General features: G+C 35.6%; 1 protein-coding gene across 1 annotated transcript in view; it reads left to right on the top strand.

The window, feature by feature from the left end:
* Positions 1 to 13,668, top strand: part of SLC13A1 (solute carrier family 13 member 1) — a gene marked incomplete at its 5' end in the record, with an annotated part of 75,979 nt that extends 62,311 nt beyond the window's left edge. Inside the window, 5 exons of the mRNA XM_081243666.1 lie at positions 2,374 to 2,480; positions 4,538 to 4,647; positions 9,665 to 9,826; positions 11,310 to 11,447; positions 13,172 to 13,668. Coding sequence (XP_081099792.1) covers positions 2,374 to 2,480; positions 4,538 to 4,647; positions 9,665 to 9,826; positions 11,310 to 11,447; positions 13,172 to 13,309 — 655 coding nt within the window. The 3' untranslated portion in view covers positions 13,310 to 13,668. The remainder of the gene's footprint in view (positions 1 to 2,373; positions 2,481 to 4,537; positions 4,648 to 9,664; positions 9,827 to 11,309; positions 11,448 to 13,171) is intronic.
* Between the last annotated feature and the right edge of the window lie 287 nt (positions 13,669 to 13,955).

The raw sequence follows: 13,955 nt of genomic DNA, 5'->3' as shown, positions 1-13,955 counted from the left end.
TGAGTCATGTGAAGTGAGGGGGAAGATTGTAGCATAATTTTCTAAATTAAGGACCATCCTACATGTCAATATAAATACTCTGGTTTTGAGATTCACATTCCCAAATCTGTCTTTCACTGAAGTCCTCTGGATCCTAAATTCAGCAGATCTCTGATTTGAACTTCCTGTCTCACATCCCCCAGCAAAAATCCATGTAGTGGGGGTAGAAACCAAAAACATTTGAGTCAGATCTATTCTGCCCACATGGAATGAAGAAATTCTTGCATCAGAGCCTTCTGCTTATGTAGGCATTGCCAACACTTTTTTAAAGCTGCCAAGTCGGCGTCCCAATTCCTAGTGAGCACACAAGTGCAGCAATGCAGTGTGGTACATGTTTCAAAGGATCAGCTGCAGCTTTATAAACTTTTTATTTCCATTAGGACAAAAACGTTTCATCTCAAGAAGTCAAAACAAAAGGCAGTATCCAATCATTCAAAGCAAGCTATTCAAAGCAAACTATTATTTAATAGTTTGATTCGAACTTCATAGTTTTGGAATAGGACCTAGACCAACAGAAAAAATAATTCTTCCTCCTTTTAAAAATCCCACTCCTATCATTCATTCTAGAGAGGGAGAGTCTTCTCTAAACACCAGTATGTAAAAACCAAATGAAATCAGACAATGGGTAATAAAAACCAGGTAGAAATCCCAGTAGGAAATTCAATATAATCAGATTTCTACTCCTTATGGGAGGAAAATGTAATTCAGATGTTTTTTTTTTGGTAGCAGGAAAACAAGGCGTACTTGCTTTGGGGAGGTGCTCATGATATCTAGAATTCTGAGAGAAAACAATAAGAAAAGATACAAAGCTTTGAAAGAGGAAGGGATTTAAAGATATACATCTAACTGGCAATTAGATGTATAAATTGCCAAGGCAAATAAAATTTGCATAAGCTTAATATTTTGTAATACTGAGACCACCTTAGTTTATAATAAGCCAAAATAAAATAAGCTAATAATAAATAAAATGATAGTAGTTTAAAAAGTCTTTTAAAAAGCAGTTATTTCTGTATTTATGGCTTGATTTTATTTAAAGTATATATTCTGTAGAATACATTTGTAATGTAGAGGTTTTAGGCATTTAGTTTCTAAAGATAGAATGATAAATCTAGATTTATAGCTACCACCTCATGTTTTCATTCCATCTGTTTGAACCTGGAAGGAATTCAATATGTCTTTTCACATAAAGCAAAATCAGATTACATGATGCCTGACCTAATTTGGCAAAAATTCAACCAAAATTATAACTGAAATAAGAGAAATAAGGAACAATAAAATAATAAATATGGGTTAAGTTTGTTGAATAAATTACACCAAGGCAGCTTTTTACTCCACAATGAAATAAAGAAAATCTGTATTTGGGGAAAACAGACTGCTTTATAAAATTGTCAGATTGAATAAAATAATGCATTTCCTTGATTACGTAAATTGTTCAAATAAATTACAGGAATAAAGAGCCTCTATACTATGTATGCATTGCTGAGTTACAAGGTAGCAAAATAATTTTTAGGGTACATACTTCTTTTCAGACTACGAAGATTCAGTAGTTAATATGCTAACTTTTAAACTGACTTCCAGTTATTTATGCCTGTTTCATTCATATCTGGTCTCCAGGTACTTCTTAACTATTGGGGCTTCTGGGAACCTGTTTTACTTGCTGGAATGGCCTGGTGATTCTAAGACCCCATCTGTTCCTGAATAACTCTTAATTTGTTCAGTGATCATTTATGAATACCTCAAGCCATTCTAATAATTAATACCCTTGATTGAGTTTCACAGGGTGCAAAGCATTAAATGGGTGATTTCATTTGTATGATATGGCCAGGGCCTATAAACACAGAAGCAGATGTTATATCTTAGAAAAACAGATCAATTCCTTTTCACAATTTACAGAAGAGTTTTAAAGGACACTCAAAACATCCATGCTGTGCCACAATTCAATAGTAGCCTTTTATAAATCAGTTATACAGGATTTGGCCTATTGTTTCAACCTCAATGCTTTGCCAATAAAATTAAAGAAATAATTCAAAGAAGTTATTTACCAGATCTGTCAGCTTTACCTAAAAGTGAACTCTTGGCCTAGTATATCAACATATGTATACATGGTTTTGAAAATAAGGAGATATATATGAAAACAATGGGAATGTGATCTGAGATTTTCAGTCCCACTAAGTTACATATTTAGTTGGGAATTATAGACTTTAGAGCAGATTATCCAGACTAAATGACCAATACCACCACTCCTACTTGTATGCTATCAGGTAATCAGTTGGTGCTTAGTCCATACAAATTCTTGATGGCATTTTTTAATGCACACACATGTCTTTTCTTCAGGTACCCCGGTTTTGCTACAGATTCAACTGTTGCCTTACTTGTAGGACTCCTGTTCTTTCTTATCCCAGCTAAGAGATTGACCAAAACGATACCTACAGGAGAAACTGGTTGAGTATTATTTATAATTCTGAATGAATTTGACAGAAGAGCCAAAATACAAAATTCCCTTGGTTTCAGTTAACACGTACAACAGAAGGAATGGACATGGACACAGCCCCTGGCTTACATCTCCTGTTTATACACTGCAACCCCTATTCAGACAGCACACATCCTCTCCTTATACGAAGGATTATCTTACTTTGCAGAAGCTAGAAGTAGATTTCCTTATGCACCATGGTTATTTAGGATTCTGCTATGGGTGATACTATTTGGTCTGCCATGTACCCACTTCCCTGGTCATAATCGGAATTAATCTTACTATTAGCAAACATAGGAAAAAGAACTTGGAAGTCATACTTCAAGATGAGTCCTTGGTAATAAATACTGAGGATCTAAGAAGGTGAGGAGTTTCAAGGGAAAGAGTATTTACAGCCTCATAAGTAGCCTTGGAGAAAATGCAAATCAACCCCACCCTTAGCCATAACGTAGTGTCACAGTTGAAAGAAGCCACATTCAGTGGGAGCATTCATTGTCTTTATAACACATAGACAAGAAAGTGTGTGTGTTTATGTGCGTATACCCATCCTGTCCCCCCCACACACACACACTTCTTAAACATAGGATCCATCCATGCCTGTGCTTTACACTAGCACAGCATATTTTGGGTACTCAGATTCATATGTTGTCAATATGGGAAAATGGTTTAAAATTGTTTGGAAATGGCCTAGCAGAGTTGTAGGTTTTTGTTGGTTTTTCATTCATCCTTTATTTATTTTTATTTTATTTTTTATTTATCTGCTGGGATGGAACTGGGAGTCATGCAGTTGGGTTGGCCCACCTGCCTCCTTGAGTCAGAATAGATAAATGACTAATGGGTCACATTTCCAGGACATGATATATGTGAACAGTATAGTGTAGAAATACATGCCTTTTGTTCTTCACTTGAGACTAGAATATCTCAAATGTGTTATAAGGAGGTGTTGTAATATACAGCAATGATCCCTGTGAGACCCTGAGGACTCTGACCATTGCAGTCAAAGCCCTAAGGCCTTGCAGTGGCAAGTGCTCTGCTTGGCTTAACTCCTCTGCCTCCCGCATCTGAGTCCCCTTCTCAGAAAGAGCCTTGCCCTACCCACCGTCCTCTCCCTTCTCATTCTTCAGCTCCTCTTCTCCCTGATAAACTCATTCACACTAGGTTTTTAAATGCCAAATAAGACATAAAATATTCAGTTTTAGATGAGAGGTACATTCAGAGATGTTTGCATTTTGACAGGATATATGGCTTTAATTCGAGCAGGAAATAGCAAAACTTCCATCAACAGTGAGGGTAGGTTTGGGATAAGGAGACAGGAAGGGGACTTATTAGTAACCTTAAAACCTCACCATGTAAAAGCTTGACTGTTACACACAAATGTTACATGGGCATAATGTGTTTGTGGATGATGTTATTTCTAAGCAAATCAGTGGAGCTATCAGGACCCAAATAACAAGAGAAATCCTTATGATTATTGCTTTATGAGCATTTTAAGGGTCTCATGAATAATACATAAATTCTAAAATCTGAACTTCGAATTATTTGAAGAAATTCTGGTGAATCTATCATGACCCTCCTCATGATTTGAAAAAACAATAAAAGATTCAAATAGATATGAGTGAATAATAATTATAATGTTCCACTGATGCTGTTGAACCAATGGTGTATTACAGACATTTCACATAGCAAAGGACAGTATAGCCCAATGCACTTGTGACTCATAGTAGGCAAAGATGTTAGTGGAATGAATGAATAAATGAATGAGTGAATAGTATTATATATGACAGTGTTATTTATCTAAATTTATTCTATAATAAAATAGAAAGGATTTTTACAAGTTATGGATTTTTTTAATAGTATAATGTTCTACCTAGGCCAGGTGGAAATTACCCAAAGTCCAGATCAAGTTTCCTGTCTAAGAACAATACAAGAATATTAAAAACTTCTTGTGAGATGGCTATTTAGGATAATAAGCAATGTCATATTGTCATATTTTAAGCAATGTGTAACTGTAGGACTTTTGTTTTTCAGTTGCTTTTGATTACTCTCCACTGATTACTTGGAAAGAATTCCAGTCATTCATGCCCTGGGATATAGCCATTCTTGTTGGTGGAGGGTTTGCCTTGGCAGATGGCTGTGAGGTAATACTCTGTGTCTAAGATAGTTAGCAATTAACTAGACTGTTCAAAAGAAGAACGCAAAGACAGTCAAGCTTTTGGAATGCTCGACTTCATCCTTTCATTGTAACGATGCAGATTTCAGTAGCCATGCAGTAACTGTACCACACAGATGAGGTAAGTTCAGAGTTCAAGAATTTTTATAAGCAGAAAACATCATTGTTTATGATGTCCCAGCATATCAAAAGAAAAAAAGAAAATTAGAATTCTTAATCCATGAAATAATATTAGAAGACCAGCTTAGTAAGAAAAATATCTTATATAAAAATCATATGTACATATTTTTTTTTGTTTATACCTTCACCTTATTTCATGATGAATTTAAGTAGCTCTCAGATGTCTCTGCAGTATATCATGGCCCTAATGTTGCCAAAGAAGAATGAGAAACAATCGTACTTTATTACATTATTTATTACATATTAAATACATTAAAGGTATTTAATACACGCTTATTGAATGAAGTCCAGAAAGAATTTCACATAGCCATGTTTAATATTGTATTATGTCTAATTGTTGGAAGAAACAAAACCACCATGAGAAATAAAGTTGGCTATTTCTTTGGCCTGTCATCTACGCAGTTGATATAAAGTAGAAGTCTGGGGAAGCCTTTGTCCCTTGAAATTGCCCTGGTCATTATAGGGTTGCTAGAAGAAAAGTATCTTCTCCAAAAATTCCATGAAAATCCTCTCCTCTTTAACTAATTATTTAGGACTTAGTAGCCTTCTGTGAAACACTCAAAATTCATGGACATTCCATTTCCTCATTCAGTCATCAAAGTAAAAACGATGGTGAGAGAGATATAATGTCAAGCCCTTCAGTTTCTGAAAAGTTATATTTTTATACTTTTCAAGACAAATAACTATCTGTTCTGTTCTATTCTTGACAAGCTAAGGGAAGACTGGTTTTTACTTCTGACTTTATTGTCAGTTCTTCTGTATGATATTTGGATACTGAGTTTTCAGCAATTTAGTAATAGGTGAAAGTCTTAGAAATTGTCTCAGTTCTGAGTGCCCCTTACAATGTCATTTTTGGTCTAGATTTGGCTTGCCTCATAGACTGTTCAAATATAAATGACAGAAATAGAAGACAAATACACTTTTCTACTAGTTCAGTAGTAACGAGATCAGGTTTCTCAGAATAAATAACTTCTATTCCTATGTCTGCTAATTTGAATTGTGAGGAAATCAGAATCAGCAATTCTAGCATTGACGTGAATTTGTTCATCTCTCCTTCCCAGAATATCTGTCACTCAAAGTGGTTTTAAAAGCACTGGCCAGACCCTAGAATAGCAAAGTCGAAGGAAATGAAAAGGTGTGGACTTAGTCTGATGCACTAGGCTCTCTCACTGGAAGAATGAGGGAAACCATGGAGGGACTCTGCGGTGAAAATCCTAGTACAAAGAATCAGGTTTCTGTGGGATACCCCAAATCACCCTATTTCTGAGTGGTCAGCTCGAAGCCATGAGATTCAAAAATATAGCTGTGGACAACTATTCCACTAGAAACTGGTTTTACAAAGACTTGGAGACAGTTACTTTTTAAAAACTTTGTTCCAAACTGTAATTAGTTTGGCAAATGCCTCGAACTAGATAACCTTTCTAGTCGGGAGCTGTGAGACGGCAGCTCCTAAAGCATTCACCTCATTGCTATTTCCTCTCTCTTAAATGCCCCTTGATTTTGGTTCAACATGACTGAACTCTCACGAACTGATAGTCACCTTCAAAATCTTATCAGTGAACAACTCCTCCTCTCCCATTTTCACACATTCCTCAAAATTTTTCTATTAAGTTAAATATGGAGGACTTAACACTTTGACTCAAGTCTCCACTAAAAAGGAAATAGCACAACAAAAAAGTATCAATCTCTAAAGGCAAAGAATAAATGGCAGGAAAAATAACATACAAGAGATACTGATAAAATTTATAAGATAGAAGAAGATATATGAGGGATCAATGACTTTGTAAAGAAGTAGAAAAAGATTCAATCTACGGCCTGCAAAAAAAAAATAAAAGAGCCAAAAAGAAACAAGCATGCATCCATAAGATTCTGGAAGGGTTTAGGAATTGGAAGCAGCAGATTAACTGAAAGCTAGAGGAAAAACCAGCACTAAAAATGGAAGATTGTTTAAAAAGTGTGTAAGGAGGTATGAGCCTCCAGACACTCCCTCCAGCCCTGAACAGAGAGACAACTGCCCTCTCTCCTCACTGGTAGAAAATTTAGATTTACTCTGTAAAAAAATCGAATCATTGAGACACTGGCTTACAGTTCAGTCACCTATAGTAACGTCTTCCTCTCAACAGTCTTCACTTAGACACAAAGAGCTTCCAATTGTGATTTTATCGCCTCCCTTTTAAACATAAATAGGTAGTCCAGGATCAACAGACAGTTGGGAAAGCCTCTGATACAACAACCAGTAAAAAAAATAAGCAAAAAGAGAAAGAATACCAAAAAGACAAGGAAAATGTACAAAGTAAAAGAAAACTTTCAAATTTTTTCATTGATGCTTCAAAGAGATATCAGAAACATTGAAGTCACAAAAGTAAAACAGAATGTAATTTTTTTTTTGGAAAAATTCTGTGAACATAGGCTATTTTATTTCCACAGGGGATGCATTGGAAACTATTTTTAAAATTTAATTTAATTTTTTTATACAGAGGGTTCTTATTAGTTATCTATTTTATGCATATTGGTGTATATATGTCAATCCCAATCTCCCTATTCATCCCACGACGACCCCCCATAACCAGAATGTAATTTTTTTTTTAACAGACTAGACAGAAAATAAGAAAGAGCCACTGAAAATAAGAAATAGAACAACTGGAATTTTTAAATTCAGTAGCAGGGTTAGAAATTGAAGTTTGAACTTATCCCAGAAAATAGAACAAAAAGATGAAGAGAAAATAATATTATTAAAAAACGATAAGAAAATCAGAGTATCAATCCAACAGCTATCAATAATAGCTTCAGAAAGAGAAGGGGAAAAAAAGAAGAAAGAAAATAGAAATAGAAGGCCACTTCCAAAAAATAACACAAGAAATTTCACGGAACCAAGGACTTAGAGATTCTGGACAGAGCTACTGAGAACCCAGTACCAAACCACCTCATGTAGGATTTTGATATGATCCCAGTGGCTTCCAGAGACGAGGGACAATATGTGGTGTAATCTTTTCCAGCTGTATCTAATCAGATGTAGATAAAATCCATTCTTAAAATATATTTAAAGATGAATTTGTGCCAATGTGATTTAAATGGTAAATAGTCTTTTTCCATCTAAAAAACAAAACACAGGGAATTCCCTGGTGGTCCAGTGTTTGGGACTCTGAGCTTCCACTGCAGGGGGCATGGGTTCCATCCCTGGTCAGGGAACTAAGATCCCACATGCCTCGCAGTGTGGCCAAAAAAATAATAATAAAAATTAAAAAATAAAAAATAAAACCCCAAAACAAACAAAAAAGTAAGTCAGAACTGCAAATAATATACATAATATCTGGCTATCACATCTGGCGATGTTTTTGTCAACTTCTGATCTGAGGGTATACTGCTTGTAATTAGAGCATTTCTGATGCCCATCCTACTTTGTCATGAGCATACAGATTGACACATGCAGCAGCTCACTGAAATCTCACAAATGGAGGATTTCCCCTTCCATCTGACTATTAATTTGACTGTGGCAAATTTTTCTGTATTATGTACAATGAATCCAAGATCAGAATATTATCCGGCTTCTAAAGAACCCAACTGGAAGCCACAGGAAGTGGAGCAATAATTATTTGGAGTGGTAATTTTTTCAGGTCTAGAATTCTACAAAAGCTAAATATCAAAGCAATGTGAAAAGAAAAGAAAGAGGTTTTCAGACATGCAGAGACTAAAAAAATTTACTTCCCATGCACCAATCAACAGGAAGCTACAGAAGATGTGGTCCTGTGGCTCACCAACACAAAGAAGTTAACAAGAAAGGATTCCCACATCAGAGAGAGGTGAAGGGAATCCATAGTATGCTAGTGAAGAGAAGTCTCTTTATAACAGTAAAGTAGATCTAAAGAGCAACTAGTCCCCATGGAGCAGGAGAAGGGAATACTACAAAATTGACACCTCCATTAGGGAAAATGAAAAAGGACAATTACCTGAAATTTTTATCTACCTGTGAGGAGTTTTCCATTTTTACTGGAGAGTGTACTGGAGAAGTAGTGGTAGATAGTTAGAAAACTAAGCAAACAAAAGAATAGGGAAATTATTTCCTGGAAAAACAAACAAAAAGTAAAACAAAAAAGTGAAAGCAATCACAGTACACTAAGTGGCTCAGTTGTGAACGATATCCATATAATCATAATGGCAAACTTTAAATATTGATTTAATTAAAAATGTTGACATATGAGTGTAAGGGAATGGAGGGTGGGGACAGGAAATATATGTATGGTGGAAGGTGTTAGAAAGCTGAATTCTATGTATGGTGGAAGGTGTTAGCTGAATTCTTATGCACGTATTAGGAAATCAGTAAATAATGTCTACATTTGAAAATTTAGAAATATGAAAAAGTAGAATTTTGTAAAATAGCTATCAACACATAAACATGGTTATAAATAGCTAATATGGATGAAAGTTGTTGCCTCTGGGGAACACAAATGTGGACAGTGGTAGACCAGAAAGGCTGCTCTTTTCTTAAAGCCCTATAGTACTACATGGCTTGTTATACCCACATATATTAATTAGATATAATTAAAATTTAATTGAAAAGATGTGGGAAGACAACTCAAACTTCCTAAAGTTTGGTATATTAAATGTTGGTATATTAAAATGAGAATAATTGAGAACTTTTCCATGTCAAACCCACCTAGGTCTAACAAACCACAGAAAAACATGAAAGATTAAAATTATACTTTAGAAACTGAGTTCTTAGATCAAATAATGCTTTTTAATATATTTAAATGTCTGATTAAATGACTTATTAATGAATACTAAATATCACAAATTTGTTTTTTTAGGAGTCAGGACTATCTGAATGGATAGGAAATAAATTATCTCCTCTAGGTTCATTACCAGTTTGGCTAATAATTCTGATATCTTCTTTGCTTGTCACAACTCTAACAGAGGTAGCCAGCAATCCAGCTACCATTACCCTCCTTCTTCCAATACTATCTCCATTGGTGAGTATCTCATTTATCCTATTTACACTATTCATTGAAAGAACAGTGTTCTACTTTGTGCGTTCTCATATTGCAGTGTGGAATCATTTGGGTCCTGAAATGGTCCCCCTGTAGGTAACTTATAGAGTTGTCCGTATTTGCATTCATGCTTTCTTAGGAGACCTCAACTCAAGAGAACTCTTTTCTTCCATGTTCAAGCAGCATGATCTTAAGTGAACCCTCTACCTTCTTTCTGCCCATATTTTTAATTTGCAGATAAACGGGAGGGTCAGCCCAGATCCTTTCCAGCTCTAGAAGACTTTGGGATTCAGTGCTTCCTGGCAACTTTAGTATTTAGATCTCTAACACTGATACCTCTCCCTCCAGAAGATGTCTTGAATTTTTGAGAAGTGCTTCATATAAGTGATTTGCAAGGGAATAAAAAGCTATGTTTACACTTCAGGCTTCAAGCTTAAATGTCTCAGATGCAGTTCTCTACGGCCCAGGGAAGAATTTAAAAAGATAAGTAAGAAGCAGATTTGCAAGGAGAGAGAGGGAAAGACCGTCTCTCTTCCTCTCCATCACTAGCTGGCAATTACAAGAAACAGCTTCAAATAAAATGTTTTTCTTATTGGGACAGATGAGTTTGGATGAAGAAGGATTGCCCTTCTGGAACTGTTCTGCTACCAGCTCAAGGGGCAGATGTTGGCATTCTTGAGCTGCTTCAAATTAGAAAAGAAATGTAGGCAGGTTATGTTGGTAAAATACAATTTTGGAGTTTTTCTGTTTTTTATTTCTCAACATGGAGCAGTTAAAAAATCATGTGATAAATTAAGAATAGTAGTAACTCTTCTGTGATGATCCCTAAGAAAATTTTAAATTACATATGTCACAGAGGTAGTAAAGTTAATGGAATGATGAGAAGCTTTGGAGCCAGAGGGACCTGAGAACTATGTAAGCTCTACTGCTTGCCACCTATGTGTTTGGATCAGTTACTTTAACGTTTATGGACCTCAGTTTCTTCATCTGCTATTTGGGACTACAGTTATGATCTTTTAAGGTCGTAGTGAAATTTAAATTATGTATATAAATATACGCATTATTATGTTATACATTATATATATGTTAAATTTTACATATATCTTATATATATAACATATATATATATATATATATATATATATACACACTTAGCACAGTACTTAGCACTAGATCAGTAATAAACAGCTGCTGTTTTAATTTTGTTTCTGGAATAAATGATACTTTATTTTCTAAATGAACTGAGCTATAATGCTTAAATGGACGCCAATCACCATATAAACAATGATAAGAGGAAGATATGTTTTCTAAAAAGTATTCTTCTAGTTATAACTGCATTTATGTATACATAATTTTATGTCTTTATATTTCAATTTGCTTCTGGGAAAGTTTATTATAATAATTTTGCTCATTTTGATGCCTATCTCAAAATTTTACTTAGACTCCTTTTTATCTTTTCCAACAGGCTGAAGCCATTCAAGTCAACCCTCTTTATATTTTGTTACCTTCTACTCTGTGTACTTCATTTGCATTCCTCCTACCAGTAGCAAATCCACCCAATGCTATTGTCTTTTCATATGGCCATCTAAAAGTTACTGACATGGTGAGTGAGCTGAAAGAATGCTATCAAGACCAATAGACATTATTTTGTGATATCTTGGGTTGTCTATCCTTTTATACGCTAGTCAACTGCTAGGAAATGCATAGCCTGAGTACTGCTTCTGAAGGTGAGCGCATGACTGGCCATAGAATTGTTTTTAAGAGTGATACTGGCCATAGAACTGTTTTGAAGAGTGACAACCAGAAGCAAACATGCCATTAATATTTACAGTCACAAATACAGAGATATTGAATGCATGAGTAATATGCTGGCAGAGGAAGAGAGCAAAGAATATGCTCAACACAAAGGCTTAAGCTTACATGTCAAGATCAGGACCCAACTTGACCTAGGCAAAAGGGTTAATGAAATTCAGCAATCAAGCACTGTGGTTTACTATCATGAATATTTACAAAACCGACATTTGCTCTGAATAAGATGTTGGGCTCAGTGCTTGACTGATGAAAAGTCATCTTTCTTGTTCTGATTCTAATAGTGGCACCTGAAATAAAACGAAATGAAATGAAATTAGCACAAGCAAGCAATAAGAGAAAATTTAAGTGACAAAACGTGCACATTTTGCCAATTACAAAAGTAGTGGCAGAGAAGGACTAGCTTGAGAATATCCTGCTCTTCTCTCAATCTTGATCACCAGCTTCCGAAACAAACCAAGCAAGACTATAACTAAAGGCAATTCAGTGAGTTTGCTGTGCAAATGCAGTTCCAAGTTAAGCCCCAGGTTCTTTTCTTCCAGACAGACTGCTGTCCCTAAACCCCTGTAATGTAAGAATTCTGGAAATGCCTCTATGCAGAAGTCGTATAATCTCCTTTGGGTAAAGAAAATGAGCATAATATACAATATAAACAGTGTGCTAGGTATGTGAATGTTAAAAAAAAAACAGGTTTCTAAAATAAATGAGAGGCTTGTATGGACAGAACAGGAGGCCTCTATAATGTTTCTTTTGCCTTGGGGCTCCATGTTTTAACACAGAGAGTGCAGAGATAAGCAAGCTTTCTCTGTAAAGAGCCAGAGAGTCAATATTTGAGACTCTGTGGGCTATATGGTCTCTGTCACAACTACTGAATCATGAAAGCAGCCAACAACAACATGTAAACAAATGGGCAGGATTGTGGTCCCGCAAAACTTTACTTACAAAAACAGTTTATGGGCAGTAGTTTGCCAACCTCTGTCTTAATAGCTAGAAAGCAATTTGAGATTGTTTAGTGCCACCAGAATAATGACGTCAGACCTAGAAAAATGGGAACTCTAAGAATGATGAATAGAAGAGGTATTAAATCTCAATAAGAGAATCCTGAAGGCTAAACTAAAAATAATATGGAGTGAATATGAAGGATTCAGTTTTCATATAGTGACCTGAACCTTATTTTCACTGAAATACGCAACCGCAAAACTCAAATCCTGATTTGATGTGAAATGGCAGATTTTTAAAGGGATTTTTCTCTAATCAGAATGACTTCAGTATATTCCTAAGAGGAACCTCTCTGAGACTCTCAACCTAAATGGCATTTAGTTGGGAATAGATTCTTTTTTGACATGAATGGAAGGACCCCTTGTCTTATGAAACCAATCATTGATACTAATCATTTAGGATGCATGTAAATCTGACATATGCCTTCTTCAACAGTATTCCAATTCTCCCATAGGTTTTTTTGGGTTTTTTTTGTTTGTTTGTTTTTGAGACTGACATTCATGCTCTTTCGTATTCAAGGTTAAAGCTGGACTTGGCGTTAATATTGTAGGTGTTGCTGTGGTGATGCTTGGCATGTTTACCTGGATTGTACCCATGTTTGACCTCCACACTTACCCTTCCTGGGCTCCTGCAGTTAGTAATGAGACCATGCCATGACAAGCATGAATGCTGTGACTATCCTGTGGTGGGTTTTGGGAACCACTAAGAATTCACTACAAAATTTGGCTCTAGAAAACTGATGACACTTAAATTAGTCCTGGTGTAGCTGCTGTAAAACACCCCAAACCTGCTTTGAGATGCAACCAAGACCATCTATGTGCCTTCATAAAGAAGCCTTCAGTTGAGATTTTTGCTCATGGACCATATGCATCCTGCTTCATCATAAGAATAATTTATAACTTGACCTTCAAGAGATTAGGTCATTTGCTTCATCTTACACTTTGGGTTCAGTGTAACATTTCAAATGTCAATTTGTTATTTCAGAAACTTTCCATGAAGGTAGAAAATAAAATATACGAGTTAATTAGCTATTTGTATAAATCATTTCTGTAGTGTTGTCCAAGGGAATTTTCTGAAAAATCAAAGCTGGGTCATCTGGTGGTGCAAAAGAAACGTTTAATCTAAATTAAATATACATTCCCTCATTTAAAAAATATTCCAATCAGATTACTCTTGAAATATCCATATAGTATAAAAATTGAAAGTTAAAGGCTTCCCTGGTGGCTCAGTGGTTGAGAGTCCGCCTGCCAATGCAGGGGACACGGGTTCGTGCCCCGGTCCGGGAAGATCCCACATGCCGTGG

This window comes from Mesoplodon bidens (assembly GCF_964165515.1).
Source record: "Mesoplodon bidens genome assembly, chromosome: 9".
NCBI classification, from domain to species: Eukaryota; Metazoa; Chordata; class Mammalia; order Artiodactyla; family Ziphiidae; genus Mesoplodon; species Mesoplodon bidens.
This window is presented reverse-complemented; position numbering and strand designations above follow the sequence as displayed.